At 39.5% G+C, this 18408-nt stretch overlaps 1 protein-coding gene across 1 annotated transcript in view; it reads left to right on the top strand.

Moving 5' to 3' along the window:
* The first annotated feature begins 7439 nt into the window (after positions 1 to 7439).
* The window catches only part of LOC149787191 (uncharacterized), a 47185-nt gene continuing 36216 nt past the window's right edge, over positions 7440 to 18408 (top strand). The window contains exon 1 of the mRNA XM_089976061.1: positions 7440 to 7535. Coding sequence (XP_089832187.1) covers positions 7440 to 7535 — 96 coding nt within the window. The remainder of the gene's footprint in view (positions 7536 to 18408) is intronic.

The raw sequence follows: 18408 nt of genomic DNA, 5'->3' as shown, positions 1-18408 counted from the left end.
GCTCTATATAGCCACTTTCGAAGACTCAGCAGGATAGGGAATGTGATCTGTTGTTGTTCTAGGGTTTTAACGCCGTTTTTTTATCGCACTATATAGGCTATACATGGCGGCCAGTATTAATGGTGGAGGAAGAACCCTGAAAAACCCAGGGAAGAACCACCGACCAACGAGACCTTACTGGCAGGCTTTCCCACGTACTCACGTTAGCCGAGCCTTGGACTCGAACCCACGCAGACAGAGGTGAGATGGCAGTGATCCGGAATGGTGAGCGCTTTAGACCACTCGGCCACTCGGGGCTCCAAATATGCTTGTCAAACTGACATAGAGAGCAATGTTAGGTTGTCAATTTGAAAAGGGCAGAACCAGGTACTCCACTCGAAAATATTATAAAAAATATTCAATTTGATCTATACATTAATTAACATGATCTCACTTGTTAGCAAGAGACGGACATGTTTAAAGCCTGACAGTAACTACAACTCGAGACTTAACATCATTAAATACAACTCTTGCATAGTGTGCCTGTCACGTGTAGGTTCGTGTTTTATTCATAGTTTCACACGTTGCGCTGACCGCAAATACACCGAGTCACACTTTCCACTAAATAAAGATACACTAGGTCACTAACAACCATTCAGTCTGTAACATAAACCTAAAGATGACCTCCTTTGTATAGTAAATAAAATTCATGTATTAAGTCAGTATGTCACCAAATTGGGGGTGAATAGTGTGAAATAAAACACAGAAAAATGTCAGAAGAAAAACAACAAATATTACAACTCAAAAGGAATTACAAAACAAACAGGTGAAATATGTGTATCTACAATGGACAGCTAGCTTATGATATAAAGAAACAAAAGAGACAATATAAACAAAAAGAACATGTCAAGAAAAAGTTCCATAGCCTTAACTTAAACAAATATTTGGATCCCGTGCCCAACTGGTTTAAGGACAATCCCAGGGTACCTGTGATATTAAATCCCTTACAAACACAAGATCGTCAGCTGAGGCAGTGTTCATTTCCATCTGACATATACTGGCTAATAATTGTCCTAAACGTTAAATTCAATATGAATATCTTCACTTTGACACCAACAAAACCCTTCATCGACTTTTTAAACTTTTACAATTGGATAAATTACTAAATCAGTTGTACATACATTTGCATAAATGCTGGTGTAAGGTCTCGGTAAATTAAACAGTACTGTTATAAACAGGCACTGAGAAAGTGACCTTTAAATTATTGAAATGTCATGCATGGCATAAGGGAGAGAACTCGATGAAAACAAAATTAAAGTGTTGTCACGTTTTTTGTTTTTTTTTCCTGTACCATATATAATGTAAATTAGTTTCGGGAAATTTGGATTAACTTGTAAGGAGTAAAAGCCTCCAAATATAAAGTATTGATAAAGTGAAGTCATGTATGTAGCAGAACGCTTGAGAGTAGCTGAATGTGGATCTCAGACGTAAATCAGCTCCCACATACGAAATTATAATGTTTCTTTTTACCAGAATGCTGGTATGGGGAATGTAATCTTCCATCAACATGTTATAACCTCGTGCTGGTCTAGATTTCCTGCTATGGAACACTATGTTTGAATAATAGTGTACATTTGTATGCAAGGAAAGAACAAGATGAGACCAGTGTGGTTTCCGCTCAGAAGAGATTTGCCTTGTTTAATTTCAGGTCAATACGTTCAGGTCATAAAAATGGCCGTTTGCAGGGGAATGTCAATGGAATGTGCTCTGTTCTAGAAATTGCTCTAGACTGGTGATATTATGTCACTTTTAAACGCTAAGTTGATTCCAATGACATAAAGCCATCAAAACATACAAATCCCTGTATTCCAGAACGACATGTGTCAAATAGGCCCCTCCAATGTTATGTATGAAGAGTTCATAAAAGGCATTCTTAAACAGAAATAAAACATGTCAGTATTTAACATAAACGTGTTTACTGCATTAAACTATTACAGTTTATACAAAGTCGCCACATCTCCACGTTTATATGGATAAATTGACTGCAAGGCTGCTGTTCGGGTTTACGTATCACTGAAACAATTCTTGTACCTCTTTGCAAATGCTAGGTGAAATATATATTTTTTAATCCTATTTCAGCTTGCGCGACACTGTTTTTGAGAGCAATATTGGTTTTCTAATTGGGCATTTAAGATATAACTCTACTGGAACTAGACAGAGATAAGAGTCACCGCAAATATATTTTCAAGGGGGTATTAAACACCAAATCCAAGAATAATACAAGAATTAAATAATATAATTCCTAATAATAAAAAGTCCTAACGAAACTAAGTTCGAATCCCGATGAAATCCAAAATGGAAGGCGATGACGTATGCTGTGGACAGGGTCGTCCTGATGTGTCAATATATCTTTGTTAAATCACAGAAAATAATATTCCGGTATTATCGAACGAACATTCTTTTAAATCCAATTTGAAGAAAACATGAATAGTTAATCTCACACGTATCAAGTACAAAACGAAAAGCTTGAATATTAAACACTTCCGGGCCAACATTTAATGTGTGAACGAACACGTGTTTTGATTCCACGTAGGTGCCGTTTTCATAAATGTTTTGTTCTGATTGGTTCAAGTAAGGGATCGACGCACTTGCGGACAAGACATTAGTCAGTCTTGCCCTAAATATATTTGTATTTAGCAGTGAAATAAAAAGGCTTTGTTTCTCTCTTGTGCCGCATTAACCACTTATTAACCCAGTTCAACAGGTCATATGCGTGAGTATTGTTACTGATCCGTGAAAGGACAGAAGGGGACACTCTGGTATTCTTGAAAGAATAGCAAAAGCAGAAAGAACATGGGCCAGGAATTTGCATTAATAATAATAATAATAATAATAATAATTGTTACTGTTGTTTATATTATTATTGTTCTGTTTACGGTGTTGTAACAATAACTTATCTACATCCTCTCTTGGGGCCCCGAGTGGCCGAGTGGTCTAAAGCGCTCTCCGTTACGGATCACTGCCATCTCACCTCTGTCTGCGTGGGTTCGAGTCCAGGATTCGGCCAATGTGGGTATGTGAGAAAGCTTGCCAGTAGCTTCTCGTGGGTCGGTGGTTCTTCCCATTGGTTTCCCGGGTTCTTCCTCCACCATTAATACTGGCCGCCATACATAGCCTATCGTGTGCTGAAAAATGGCGTTAAACCCCACAACAACAACAACAACAACAACATCCTCTCTTAGGGGCCCCGAGTGGCCAAGTGGTCTAAAGCGCTCTCCGTTACGGATCACTGCCATCTCACTTCTGTCTGCGTGGGCTCGAGTCTCGGATTCAGCCAATGTGGGTATGTGAGAAAGCTTGCCAGTAGCTTCTCGAGGGTCGGTGGTTCTTTCCGGGGTTTTCCCGGGTTCTTCCTCCACCATTAATACTGGCCGCCATGTATAGCCTATCGTGTGCTGAAAAATGGCGTTAAACCCCACAACAACAACAACAACATCCTCTCTTCCGTGATTGTTATATCTGTGCCAAGGTGGTAAAATTTGACAAAAAATGGACTGCTTGCATTTTACTAATACACTAAACTTCCAGATTGCCTTGAAAAAAAATCATAGATGCAGTAAGTGTTGAACTTACGATGTGATTTCAAATAGCAACAGTTCTTGCAGGATTTACGAAAGATTCCAAATAGCTATAGTACTTGAATAAATTGAAGCTCAGGGTTGCAGAACCACTGCATACATGTTTATAGCATATCATAATGAGATAAAATATAAAATTATGTAATAACACTATTCCCCTCCTACCAACACCATACTCCTTCTCAGCCCTCTTGATTAACATTATTGCTCTGAGTGGGGGATGACTGTTTGCTCACCTACCAACACTTATTTTCAACCGTGAATTGTTGGAAAGACGGCAGTGATAGCAAAATATATGTAAGTTCGTCTCATATGAAAAGTTGCTGTAGTGCGGCTGAACGAGTCTTTCTCCAAATAAAACTTGTTTTATCCGCTGGTGAGACGAGTGAAAGAGAACTATAATATCCTGATGGAAAGATTAATGGCGAGAATCGTTCCACAAAATCTTTATTGACATTTTAGTTGCGATCGCGCCCCGTACGGCAAGAGTGCAGAAAGTAGGCTATACTTCCGCTAGCGAAATCGCAATTAATGATAACTGCTGCAGGATGCTCTTGATAGTCCATTGCTTGATGCCCGTCATCTATGCATCTTTGTTGCACCACAATTTGAACCGGTAGGTGTCAACCTAATGGAAACAAAGATAATTTAGCACCAGTAATTATTATTTATTGTCGATGTTATCAGCTTGCAGTGCCCGCAGCAACAATAATCTGTCAACATTGACAATGACAGGATGAACGGGTAACAATTAGTATTTTTCTTTCATATTGCCTGGTCTCTCCACCATTGGCGTGTCTTGGCTAACTTAACGCTGGAACTAATTATAAACTACGAAAATGGGTAGAGTATATGAGAATTCCTGTTTACTTTATACAGACATATCAGCTAGTAAAGACATTGATGAACCGGTTCTCTCTTTACACAATGATATGTGACAAAGCATGCGCTCAAAATGAGACGATGTCAATGAGTCTTGAAATGGACTCAAAATTTGCATCAATTTCAAAGGATGATATAGCCTCATTGAAGATTACAAGAAATAAAGGAAAAACTTTTAGAGAATGTAAAGCACATTTTCATGGGATTTTTGCCAAAGCATTAGACAATACGCGCATCCTAACGGGACCCCTTTTGCTGTGTATATAGTTGGAGAGAAAGAAGTTGCTGTTTCAATTCGTGTACCGAAAATGGTACAAATGTTGTCAACCAAAAGAGACTCAATCAAACCAACTAAGACAATATTGGTGGACATATGTGTACTGGGGTAGCCGTGCTAAGCCAGGGAGAGAAAGTAGGGCCAAATGATAAAGGCCGATACTACTGGAACCTTATCATTTTGGAAGGGAGGGAGAAATTTTACAATGAGTTTGAGGGCCATTATGGAAACTCACACTTTACCTGTATTGCTCTAAATGCATTCAAGACAAGAGCGTATATATCTTTGTGTGATGACAACTCTATCCATTGTTTCTGCATTGGCAAACCAGTTTGTTTTTTTTTAAAATTGAACCAAATGAACTTAAGAGAACTTTAGGTGTTGACCTAGATAGAGATGACAGCATATTTACCGTAGCAGCGTTATTCAGCTTTCACTCGATGGAAAAATCATCCATGTCTTTACTAAGAGACTTCCAGAGCAGCCTTTTGGAATTTGCTTCAAAGCAACTGTTTTCAAGTTTCATCTTCCTGACTTTTTAAAAGTCTTGCAAATGAAATGAGCACAATAAAGAAAATTTATTCACAATTTCGAATTGTTTGACAGTTTTGAACTGGAAGAAAGGTATGACATTGTACTGGAAGCAATATGGCTTCCCAACGAATGATATATTCCTGTTAAAACAATATATAACGAATGAATTTTTATAGAATGTTCCTATCCCGATTTTTATAAAATCATGTATTTCATGAAATAGTTATAATGCAACAAATTGCTTCCTATTAGGACTAGGGATTAATATGTATAGAATTATATGTCCGCTAATCATGGTAACTGTAATTGTCTAAATTTTGTTCTTTTAGTGTAACGTATTTCTTCTGATATACATTGAAAGAAAATGAAGAAGAAAATACCTGACCATTGGCATTCTTCATTGAACAATTAAGGTATTTAACAATCATTCTCGTAAAATGTATCCCGAAATTTTAGAATCTAAATTACTAAATAGATTTCAGTGTGCTGTTCCTTTTCAATGACAACAGAAAGGGGATAATTAGTCTGTTATAACAGAATTAGTTCCATCAGTTTAAGGGTTATGTGGTAAAAATTTGTTCCGATAAAGTTTCACAATTTTCTCTGTGTATATGCAGATTATTTCTTTAACATTTATCGCCTAACGTAATAATCAAATTATACAACCAGAATGAGCTTTAAAACTATATAGTAAATTGGATGGATTTAGGTTTATTTTACGTAATTGCAACAGGTATCATCATCATCATCATCATCATCATCATTGGCGGCTCAGGATAGGGCCGACTCATACCAAAGACTTACAAAAATGTTACTAACAGCTGTCTAGCTTGGCGCTCAGCATTAAGAGGCTAGTGATATGACTGGTTGGCCTGGTTTCGGTCAGTTTAATGTGACTGGGTAAAACATCATGTTCCATGTCTGAGGCATGATGCCTCAGTGCTAGACATCACTAAACTGCCACACTGCAGACATCGTAGCATATTAAAGAAAAATTGCTAAAGCTACGATAACAATCCAAGTCACACACGTACACACACAGAGAGTCTCGGGAGATCAAGCGAGTAGCGCCTTGGAGTTTCGTCTCTATCAGGGGTTTCGGCATCTTCTGTTGTGGCTGTGAGAGCCTATGCGCGAGTGACAGTCCATATTGCATTTGATAGAGACGTATTGGGAAGTCTGAGTTGCTGAGGTTGCTCCCACACTCTTCTTTCTGTCACGTTGGCCTGCACTTCCCAGCCGTGTGATGAAATGTCGCATGCCTTCATGTCCCTCTTGCACACATCCTGAACACGGAATGAGGTGCGGACAACTCTTCTGATGCCAGTAGCCAGCTGTCCATATAGGATATCCATTGGAAGCCTCCCATCCTCCGTTCGTCGGACGTGTCCAAGCCATCGAATTCGTTTTTTCCTCAGCAGGGAGTACATGCTGAGGATGCTTGCACGATGCAGGATCTTGCTGTGTGGGTCACAGTCTTGCTAGCTGATTTTCAGGATGCGTTTTAGGCACTGTATATGAATTGATTTGAGCCTCGCTCTTGTCGCATGTAGCTGATCCAGGTGTCAGGCCTGGTAGACTCGGATCCTGTTGTGCTCTGTCAGCGCGTTGTTTTCCGACAACCTCTTTGTTAGTCGGGAAATGGTGGTGTTTGCCTTTCCAATCCTTCTTTCCAGATTCACATCACGCAAGAGAATGTTCCTGTTGGTTGACCCCAGGTAAGTAAAATTGTTGACTGCTTCCAGGGTGACACCGTCGATTTTGATGGACGGGGAAATGGTGGCATCTTGAGCGCTGATGTTTGTCTTTTCCAGGCTCATGGCTTGCCCGATCTGCTTGCAGGCATCACCGAATCTGTCTCCCAGTTTCTGGAGGGCATCCTCGGTATGAGATACAAGAGCCGCGTCATCAAAAAATAGCGTCTCTCTGATGAGCATCGACGTCACTTTGGTGTTCGAGCACTTTCGTGCCAGATATACGCTCTCAGTGGACGAGTCAGAGGTATAGAACAGGGAGAATTTATTTCCCGAAATGGATCGGCACCAGACCGCAGGCTTGCTTCACGCCGCTTTGATGGGGAAGGAGTCTGAGAAGGATCCATCATGCATGACTGTTCCCTTTATATCGGCATGGAAATAGAATGTTATGCTGAGGAGTTTGAGAGGCAGCTGAACGTCCTGATTAGTTCAAATAGACCCTTCGTGTTGACCAGGTTGAAGGCCTTGGTGAGGTCGATGAACATCATCTAGACTGGCTGACCTTGCTATCTGCTCTTCTCTTGGAGTTGTCGGAGGGATAAGATCATGTCTGTTGTCGACCTACGTGCTCTGAAGCCGCACTGGGATTCCTGATACAGACCGTCCACCAGCAGCATCAGCCTGTTGACAAAGATGCAGGAGTACACATTGCCAACGAAACTCAGGAGCGAGATCACTCTGTAAGTGTTACAGTCACAGCGGTCGCCGTTGTTTTTGTAAAAGGTCACAATGCTGGTGTCGCGTACGTCTTGCAGATGCAGAGTAGCTCGTCCAGCGGCGGATGCAATGTTTTGTTTTACCACGTTTGATTGCTTCTGGCGGGATGCTGTCACTACGTGGTGCTTTGTCTTTTGAGAGAGAGTCGATGGTTTTTCTGAGCTCCTCTAAGGTGGGCACCTTGTCGAGCTCCTCCATGGTGAGTAGTTTCTATATGCTTCGGTTACTGACGTTTCTCGGGAGTATAGCTCTCAGTAGTGCTCCACCCATCTGGCCATCTCTTGCTCACGGTATATGATTTTCTCTCCTGTCAGAGATTTCAGGGGGCGATCCCTTTCGCTATAGGGTCTAGGGAATTCTTGATGCCACTGTACATGCCTTGGATGTGTCCAGATTCGGCACTGTCCTGGATTCCTTCACACATTTGCTGACAGTACTCGTTCACGCACTCTCTAGCAATTCGTTGGGTGATGCTTCGGGCACTTATGAGGGCAGCAAGCGCCCGTTCATTGGGGCATTGTTTGTAAGCTATGAAAGCTTTTCGTTTGTCCTAGATTATTGGTTGCATCCTTGAAAATTGTGCTTTGAACTAGCCCTGCGTGGGCCGTTTCTTCTTGCCAAACGTGGACATGACCGTCCTGTATATGACACGTTTCATGGCGTTCTACTTGGCTATGGCATCGTGGTCTGGCAGGTCCTGGAGAGCCTGGTCCCGGGCTCACACGTACTCCTTCACCTTGGAGGGGACCAACATCTGCGCAGTGTTGGTGCAAGGGCGACCTTTTGGTTTGGACTGGTGTAGTGTGTATAGCTGTAGGCGGACCCTGCTGCTCACGAGGTTTCATAGCACGCTGTTCAGGGCAGAGCGCCTGGTGATGAACAAGTCGCGCTGGTGCCAGCGATGAAACCTGACGTATCACCATGATATTTTGTGTTGTGGCATACGCTTAAAGAAGGTGTTTGCAACGTACAGTTCATGGTAGGTGCACAGCTTCAGCAGTCTTTTCCCGTTTTTCCAGTGCCCTGATATGCGAGGAAGATAGGCCATAAACACATATAAACATCATATATATATATATATATATATATATATATATATATATATATATATATATATATATATATATATATATATATATACCTAAGCCAGTTTTTGTAGGTACAATAAGAATTTCCAGAATGTAGTGTGGTATGTTTTATTCGTAATCCAAGTAAGGTCCTAGATCTATAGACTTCTACCAATTCTGGAGCATGATTCAAAGCATGGTTTCATTTACACAGAACCCTAAAATCATATTAAAACTTATATTCCTGTTTCCGAACCCACCCTTTATGTTGTAGAAGATGCACTGGTAAATTGCTCAAACCATCCCGAACTTCCTGACTCTGTATCATCAAACTATATGGGATAAGTGTCACTGCATACACCATAATTGTAAATCTCGTGCATTAAACGCAATTAGCAATGATTGTGCTGCCACGTTATCGAATCTTTAAATCGGATAATAGGATTTGTTCAATGCTACGTTGTTTGTGAAAGTGAAAATCAATAGTAAATGAAATGGAAACCGATTTCAACCCGAAAGAACGAGAACGCTACTAGGAATCGTTTGTTTGTGAAAGTGAAAATCAATAATAAATTAAATGGGAACCGGTTTCAACCCGAAAGAATGAGTCTCTTTGAAGGAAACCGATCAGATGTGTAGCTTTTTTATTATTCATTATTTAAAGTGCAAGAAATTTCTTGCAAGGGTAGCTGTTTATCTTTGAGATTAAGCAAATGAAGGTGACTGGTAAGCATGTTTCAGTCTTGGTGACTAGTGGCACGAACCGAACTTGTCATCAATGTCTTTAGATTATGATCTATACGTACCGCTAAATGATTCTCAGGGTAGAGACATTCAAACCCAGCTAGCTTAATATAAGCGTAATTCATAACGGTATTTCTTGTATAATAAAAATAATAATAATAATAATAATAATAATAATAATAATAATAATAATAATATTGTCATTATTGCCAGAATATCATGAATTACGCTATACTGATTTAGGTGGGTAGGAATATCTCGACGCCGAAAATTATTCTTCGTAATCATCATTATCAATAATGAGAAGTATACGCAAATCAAGCTCTTTGTCTCTCCAATACGCCATTATTTATATTTATGAGTTTAAAAATGAAAGACAAAAATAATTATTTGGATTAAAGTTCGCATTGTAACATTGATTTTATGAAAAATTACGTTTTAATCAAAAACATAATTCAACTTTCTTCTTTCCTTCCTCTAGTGCACAGTTTTTAGAATACTTTAATTCTTTACCTTTCTGCACCTAATACCAGCTGAACTAGGTTAAATATGATTTTTTTCCTTAATCATTTAGATTGCAACTTTCAATGAGAAATTATAACAAATTAGGTAACAAAGCTCATATTTTATAGTACATATTGCATTATCAAAATAAAAGTTTAAATCAGAAGAGTTCAAATTAGCTACTTTTTTCTGGTCACCGTCGTGAAATCACAAACCATGTTTCTTTGCTGAAAAAGACCGGCAGTGGCAAATATCTGTATGTACAGATAAAATTTAACGGACTTGAAGGCTTATAAATCTTCCCTACTCAATGACATGATGTGAGTAAGCAAATAAATTATCCGTCAACTTATCCGTGTGCGTGCAGGTACCGAAAAATTATTGATTGTAGGTTTCGACCCATTCTTATCTGCCCACCTGCCTGTCACCTATGGTTGCTCGCTGTGACTCTTAATCACATATCAGTGTGGACTTAAATTCGTGTCAGAGTCATCTAAGACAACACATCAGTGTGAATGGAAATTCTCGACAGACTCATGTTAGACAACATATTAGTCTGAATGGAAATTCTCATCAGACTCATCTTAGACCACAAATCAGTCTGAATGGAAATTCTCAACATATACCTCAAAGACCATATATCGGTATGACTAGAAATTATCATGTGATAAGTCCTCAGCACAGTAAGTTCATACATCACGGATTATATTACAATTCAGTCAGCCCATCAAATCATTAATATAGAATTATATTACAATTCAGACAGGCAATCAAATCATTACTATAGAATTATATTACAATTCAATCAGCCCAATAAATCATTAATATAGAATTATATTACAGTTCAGTCCTCCCATGAAATCATTAATATAGAATTGAGTTACAATTCAGTCAGTCCATCAAATCATTAATATAGAATTAAGTTACAATTCAGTCAGCCCATCCATTCATTAGTATAGAACTGTATTACAATTCATTCAGCCCAATACAATTCAGTCAGCCCATGTAATCATTAATATAGAATTAAGTTATAACTCTTTCAGCCCATCCAATCATATAATATAGAATTATATTCCAATTCAGACAGTCCATTAAATCATTAATATAGAATTATATTAAAATACAGTCAGCCCATCAAATCATTGATATAGAATTATATTAAAATTCAGACAGTCCATCAAATCATTAATATAGAATTATATTAAAATTCAGACAGTCCATCAAATCATTAATATAGAATTATATTACAATACAGTCAGCCCACCAAATCATTGGTATATATTTGTAATTCAATTCAGTCAGCCCATCAAATCATTAATATAGAACTATGTTACGATTCAGTTAGCCCATTAAATCATTACTATAGAATTATATTACAATTCAGTCCGCCCATCAAATCATTAATAAAGAATTATATTACAATTCAGACGGTCCATCAAATCATTAATATATAATTATATTACAATTCAGACAGTCCATCAAATCAGTAATATAGAATTATATTACAATGTAGTCAATCAATCAACTCGTAATATTTCTGCAGCATTATTCTACAATTTTGTCAACCTATAATATTACGATTGAATGATATTACAATTCTCTCAGCCCACCAGTTACTACTATTACAATATGATTATATTACCATTCTGTCCTCTCATAGTTTGAATAAAGGCTTAATTTTCTTGCTATATACATATTGCGGTAATTATCTATTCATTCGATGAGTCTCCAAACGCCATATCTATATCACATGTCACAATTCGATTATTGTCCCTTTCATGTCGTAATAATTCGTGTTATGTTAAGGTCTTCTCTGTGTAGGCACGTGTAAGTTTCAGTACATAAACTGTATCGTCCAAATAACATTTTCTTCCTTATTGTTTGGTCCCATTGGTGTGAAATTGTTACTATGAGCCTGAAAAGAAAAGAAAAAATCAGTTTTACAGACATTTCTTTGATCATGGTTATGTGTCGCTTAATAGGCTGATTTGTATTTATCCTTTGACAAACATGCTATTCGGCCTCGGCATTATGACTGGACCTTATGTTATTACGTTTTGAAATCGCTGTATCTTCAGCTTAGGAACACCCCATAAAACGTACGATTCACCCAACTAAATAGATATCGTCTGTTGTCCATCAACATTGTTTTACGTCCAATATGCTGAACTATTTGTAAATAAGGTGAACTTTTAAAATGCAATCGCATGCTAAGACGCGAAGAGATATCGTGGTATAGTTTAAATTGTAGTTTTAATGATTGTGCTCCACTCTAGGGTTTTAAACTAAGTAACAGACAAGGGCAAAACCATAATGTTAATTAAACTTCAACAAACAATTGATTACCCTATAACACAAAAGTGAAGATTTAAAACTTACATAATTTTGAATTTAATCTCAAATGATAATAAAACTTCTATTACAAATCCAAGAGTATAGGTATCTCCAAATGAATTCCGTTCGTTTTCTGTATCAGTTCTGATCTTGAATATGCGGATATACCAATCGCATCGAAATTGCCAATATGCTAATTATCTTGATGTATCTCGGTGATCTAATCCAGAATGTCCTTGAATGAATTCACAATAATTCCAGAATAATGATGTAGTCTTAAAGTCAATGAACACTCTGTAAGTCCAATGTATACTTTAAATAAATCACATCACATTAAAACTGAACATGATTAAACGTCTTATTCGACTAGGCAGACATTAAAAGGAAATAAATAATTCTCTGTAAGCAAACGTTTTGTCATCTTAATGGATATTTCTATCAAATTTACAAATAAGATCAGGTCTGTTTATTTAAATATTAGCAGCTAAACTGTAACGTATCCGGTATATCATAGAATTGCCAAGGGGGAACACCAATGTCCTCAACTCAAGTCCAAGCAAACATGGTTAAACATAGTATCTTAAACCTTAGGCTACGCTCATAGACAAACGTTAGCTATGTAATTTGTTACTTACAAAATGACCCTTACAATGTTCAATCATGAACAAACAATTATTTGATGCTGATATCAGTCATCTTGTGGTCTCGTATTGCTATTCTTAAGAAAACATAGGAACTTGTTTCTCCTCTTGAAAACGTGTATCGAAACATATTATTTATTTCCTTTTTAAATGATATATTTTAACATATGACAACGATAAATTACTGTTAGTAGTGAAGGGGGATCCTATAGGGTCTATGGGATTTATCATTAAAAATACCCTTGGGACAATATAGGGTCTATGTAAATTTAACATGGAGAAAAATCGTGGGACAATATAGGGTCTATGGGAATTTAACATGGCCAAAAACCCTGGGACAATATAGGGTCTATGGGAATTAACATGGCCAAAAACCCTTGGGACAATATAAGGTCTATGTAAATTTAACATGGCCAAAAAACCCCTAGGACTAAATAGGGTCTATGTAAAATTGAAACAGGGAGGGTCTCTATTTTTTTTTATAAAAAATAAAATAAAAAAGGGGTAGGCAATGGAAAGGCTATCTCTTTTCGAGATATATGGCTGGCCCTGAAAAGGGCCTTTTGTTTATGTTAATATGCCCTTAACATAAAGGGCATTTGCGACATCTTCTTGTCCTCAAACTTCGTCTTACAGCAGGGCCATACATCAGAGTTCTCTTGAGGCAACCTTGTCTCTCTATATAGACTCTTCTTATCCACAGGCTGCTGCTGGTCCTGTGGACAACGGTCCACTTGGATCGGACATACATGAGCATGTCCGTCCTGAACATCATTGTTGACACAAGGGTTGAAGATTCAACGTCTGTCCACATGTTGAGGCTCCGACAATAGGTGAATCAATGCAGTGAACTGCGCTTATTTATAGGGACAGAAAGGATTGAAACGGATTGAGTTCATTCACCAATCCGAACACGCGTTACAGAATTCAGTCAGCCCGCATCCAATCTGAAGAGAGCAGTCTGTGACGTCACGTAGTCTATATAGATTCGCTAGCGCTTGTGTGCAGTCAATCTATGCGACAGTGATTCAACATGACGGAAACTCAGAAAACGATCCAATGGGGTGCACAAACAGGGGAGACCGCCCAAGGGAACCCGGACTTACTTTCAGAAGAGGTGAATTGGGATTTTGTGGATTTTCTCTCCTCGCAAGAATTTGTTCCGGAACCTTCGTTACCTTCTTCATTACCGCAAGTGGAAAATTTTAGACAGAGACAGAAAGAAGAATTGGAGAAATTTATACAACGACAAAAGGAAGCGGAACAGGCTTTTCTCCTACAGCAACAGCAACAAGAAGAAGAGGTAAGAAAAAAACAACAGCAACAACAGCAAGAAGAAGTAGCAGCAAAGAAACAAGAGGGTGAAAATCAAACGGTCACGGTACTGTTGGACATTTTAGCGGAGTTAAGAAGTCTGAAACAAATGTATCAGACTTCTTTATCACGACCGAAGAGAATACGACCTTCCCGAGCTAAACACGTCAACCCTGTGACTAAGCCTACCGTACCACCCTTAGTGATTTCAACCCAATCATTATCATCATCATCAACATTACGCAGTCCAGAAGTAGGCCTTGGCCGTGGCAAAGGCATAAGGCAGTTAAAGTTGATTGCTTAAACTCACCCCTTCACCATGAAGAAAAAAGGCCCTTTTCAGGGCCACCCACATTTCTCGAAAAGAAATACAATTTCAATTTGCCAATAACTCAAAAAAATAAACCCCACCCATTTTACCCTTATAGTACGTGTCTGTGTATGAGTGCGTGAGTGTAGCTTCTTATTTTAAAATCAAAACTCAAAGACACTTACCTTATATCATTAATTTATTCTTTTCTCCATTTTTTACAATCCAATTCACAATTCACAACACAACACTTTAATTAAAAGTTCATTGACTTCTTCTTTCTCCTTGTTTAGTCTCTCTGTTTTTTGAATTTCTTCACCGTCTTTTCCTCATTTTCTTCCCTTCTTCTTTTCTTCTTCTCCTGTTTCTTTGCCTCTTGTAAATAGAATTGTCTTTTTTCTTCCTCTTCTTCCTCTGAAGAATCCCTCTCTTCTTTCGAAGAATCCCTCTCTTCTTTCAAAGAATCCCTCTCTTCTTCTGAAGAATCCCTCTTTTCTTCTGACTCCTCTTGTTTCTTTTTTGGGCAATCTGGAGACCAATGTCCTTTTTCTTTACAATAATAACAGGTATCTTGACTTTTGTCTTTTTTAGTCCCTGTTTTTGTTCTTTTTTGACGGTCTGGACACTCTGAAGACCAATGCCCTTTCTTCTGACAGATATAGCAAGTATCTTGACTTTTATCTCGAAAGGAAGGAGAGTAGTCCGTAGGCTGGTCTGAAGAGAATTTTCTAATGACCCCTCGCAAAGCTCTGACGAAACGTTCCATCTGGTTAGTCTCTTCCATGGTTGTGCTCGGTTTGAGAGTGAAATGAATAGTGAAAGGACAAGACACACACCCTTTTATATACGCTGGTCTGCTATGACTATAAAGAAGCTCATGGTGTTTGAACTTGAGTCATTTGACTTTTTGCTTTCAAGATGAAACGATCTAATTCATTCGAGAAGAAAGAAGAAGAAAGTAAGAGGCAGAAACGTGATCTATCGCCTCGAACCAGGGCTGAAATCTTGGCACAAATTCATGCCAGTGACTTTGAAGAGGACATGAGTGAACCAGAATTTGAAACCTCTAAACCAAGTTCACCACCCTTAGTCAACCCTGAAAAATACTATTCCATTCGAGAGACGGAAAAGCGCTCCTCTAGAAAATTTAGAACCACGGCTTACAAATACACGGTGAAGTTTAAAGATTTCAAGTCCGAAGTACCGTTAGAGAAAGCAGAAGGGTTCATCACCGGAGTGTGGGATTCTCTGCTCACTGCACTCAAGCGACAATGTCAACCCAAAGAAGACGATCGCTTGAGACTTTCCATACAACACGACGGTTTGAAATCCCCTGTTTGGATCGAGTTTAGCACCCCTGCAGAATTGACCGCTTCCAAAGTCATGGACAAGATTCAACACGTGCAACAATCTAATGACCAGTTTGACATCACCGATGGAAAAGCCACATTGGACATGACCCACGTCTCTCCTCCTCAAGGGACCGGACGCAAAAAGATGTTATTGGTGAATGACCTTCGCAGCATTAAGCGTAGCCTTGTCCAAATTCACAATCCTCATGACCAGATGTGTTTAGCCCGTGCCATCGTGGTGGGACGAACCTATGTCAACAAGAACGACACGGCAGAATGGAAAAGAGACTGGGAGAACATTCGACAATCGGACCGAGCCAAACAACGAAGTGAAGCAGAACTCCTGTTACGACAAGCTGGCATGTCCAAAGACACACCCTGTGGCATTCCTGAGATGCAAAAATTGCAAGATGCCCTAGCTCCACGATACACTTTGAAAGTGCACCCTCAAGAAGTACGCGGGTCTCTGTTGTTTCGAGGGCAAGATTTTAAGGACGGAAAAAACATTCACGTTTATCATCACGATGACCATTTCGATACCATTACCAGTATCACCGGATTCCTGGGATACGGTTATTACTGTGAGAAATGTGACCATGGTTATAATAATCGAGAGCAACACAAGCATTGTGGATCGAAATGCACAGGATGTTTGGCCTCTTCACCCTGTCTGAGCGAAGAACCAGTGCCTTGTTCGACTTGTCTGCGCACGTTTGTCAGCCCTACCTGTTACCAACAACATTTGAAGACGCAAGGTTCACAGAAGAAATGCGCTTGTCAACTGCTGAGATTGTGCTCTACGTGTGAACAAGTCATACGTACCAATAATAAAAAAGGCACACGTATGTTCAGGAAAGAAAAAATGTCACATTTGTCACCACATCGTGGACTTGGAACACCAATGTTACGTGCAAAAATACCAACCCCCACCAGAGAAAGAGGACGGTCACAAGAAGAAAGGCAATTTCATCTTTTTCGATTTCGAATGCATGCAAGAGACCGGCATTCACATTCCTAATTTCTGCGTGGCTCATCGAGCGTGCGAGAAGTGCATTCAAGAACCTATCTTCAGTCATTGCCCTCACTGCAGCAAGATTCCCGGAGGGCGTGAAAAAATCTTTCGGGGGCCGAACACGTTAGCCGATTTTGCCCAATGGGTCTTAGACCCCGTCGACAAGACGTGGAGCCAAGAGGATATCGAAAGTTACGGAGATTGTCATCGTCATGCCACGGTGATGGCTCACAATTTCTCCGGATACGATGGACAGTTTCTTTTGAGGTACTATACGGAACAAGGCACCGAACGTCCTAAAGTCACTTTGAACGGAGCCAAAATCATTTTCATGCAAGTGGGACAAGTACAGTTTAAAGATTCGATGAGTTACTTGGCCATGCCTTTGAGTCGAATGCCTAAAACGTTTGGAATGACAGAAATGGCTAAAGGGTACTTTCCACACTTTTTCAATACGGAAGCCAATCAACACGCCGTTCTACCCCATTTACCTGAGGCTCACTATTACGACCCCGACAACATGCGTACCGAACAACGAGAAGCTTTCTACGCTTGGTACCAGGCTCACGCCTCGGACCCTTTCGACTTTCAGGAAGAAATGCTAAAGTATTGTCGTTCCGACGGGGACATTTTACGGCGTTGCTGTGGAAAATTTCGAGAACTGTTCATGGAACACGGAGGGGTTGATCCTTTGAAAGAAGCTTGCACCATTGCCAAAGCGTGTTCCTTAGTGTATCGACAACGATTCATGCCTGAAAACACCGTGGCTGTCATCAGTCCTCAAACGACCCACTTTGTCAAACGTCAATACTCGGTCAAAGCCCTACGTTGGTTACATTACTTGTGCGACAAGGAAGACAAGTGGATTCAACATGCCCGCAACGGAGGGTGCGAAAAGACCATCGGAACGTATTCGGTCGATGGCTGGGACTTAGAAAACCCCAAGATCGTGTACGAGTTTAACGGTTGCTTATTTCACGGATGTCCCGTCTGTTACCCTGACCGTGGCACTAAAAATCAGTTTTTGCAACGAACCATGGAAGACTTGTACCAGGACACTTGTCAGCGGCGCCTAAAGTTAGAACAGGAAGGATACCAAGTGGTGGAAATGTGGGAACACGAGTACGATCACCGTATAAAAACCGATCCCGAGTTTAAACGCCTCGTGGAAAGTTACCAGTTCATGGACCCGCTGAACCCGAGGGATAGTTTGTACGGAGGAAGGACCAATGCCACCTGTTTGCTGTACCAAGCCGACGAAGAGAAAGGAGAAGAAATCAAATACTTGGACGTGTGTTCGCTGTATCCCTACGTGTGCAAATATTGTCGCTTTCCTGTAGGGCACC

The sequence above is a fragment of the Sinohyriopsis cumingii genome, chromosome 12, assembly GCF_028554795.1.
Source record: "Sinohyriopsis cumingii isolate HCF-2022 chromosome 12, ASM2855479v2, whole genome shotgun sequence".
In the NCBI taxonomy this organism is placed as follows: Eukaryota; Metazoa; Mollusca; class Bivalvia; order Unionida; family Unionidae; genus Sinohyriopsis; species Sinohyriopsis cumingii.
Note: the sequence above shows the minus strand (reverse complement) of the source record. Positions and strands in the feature narration are given on the sequence as shown.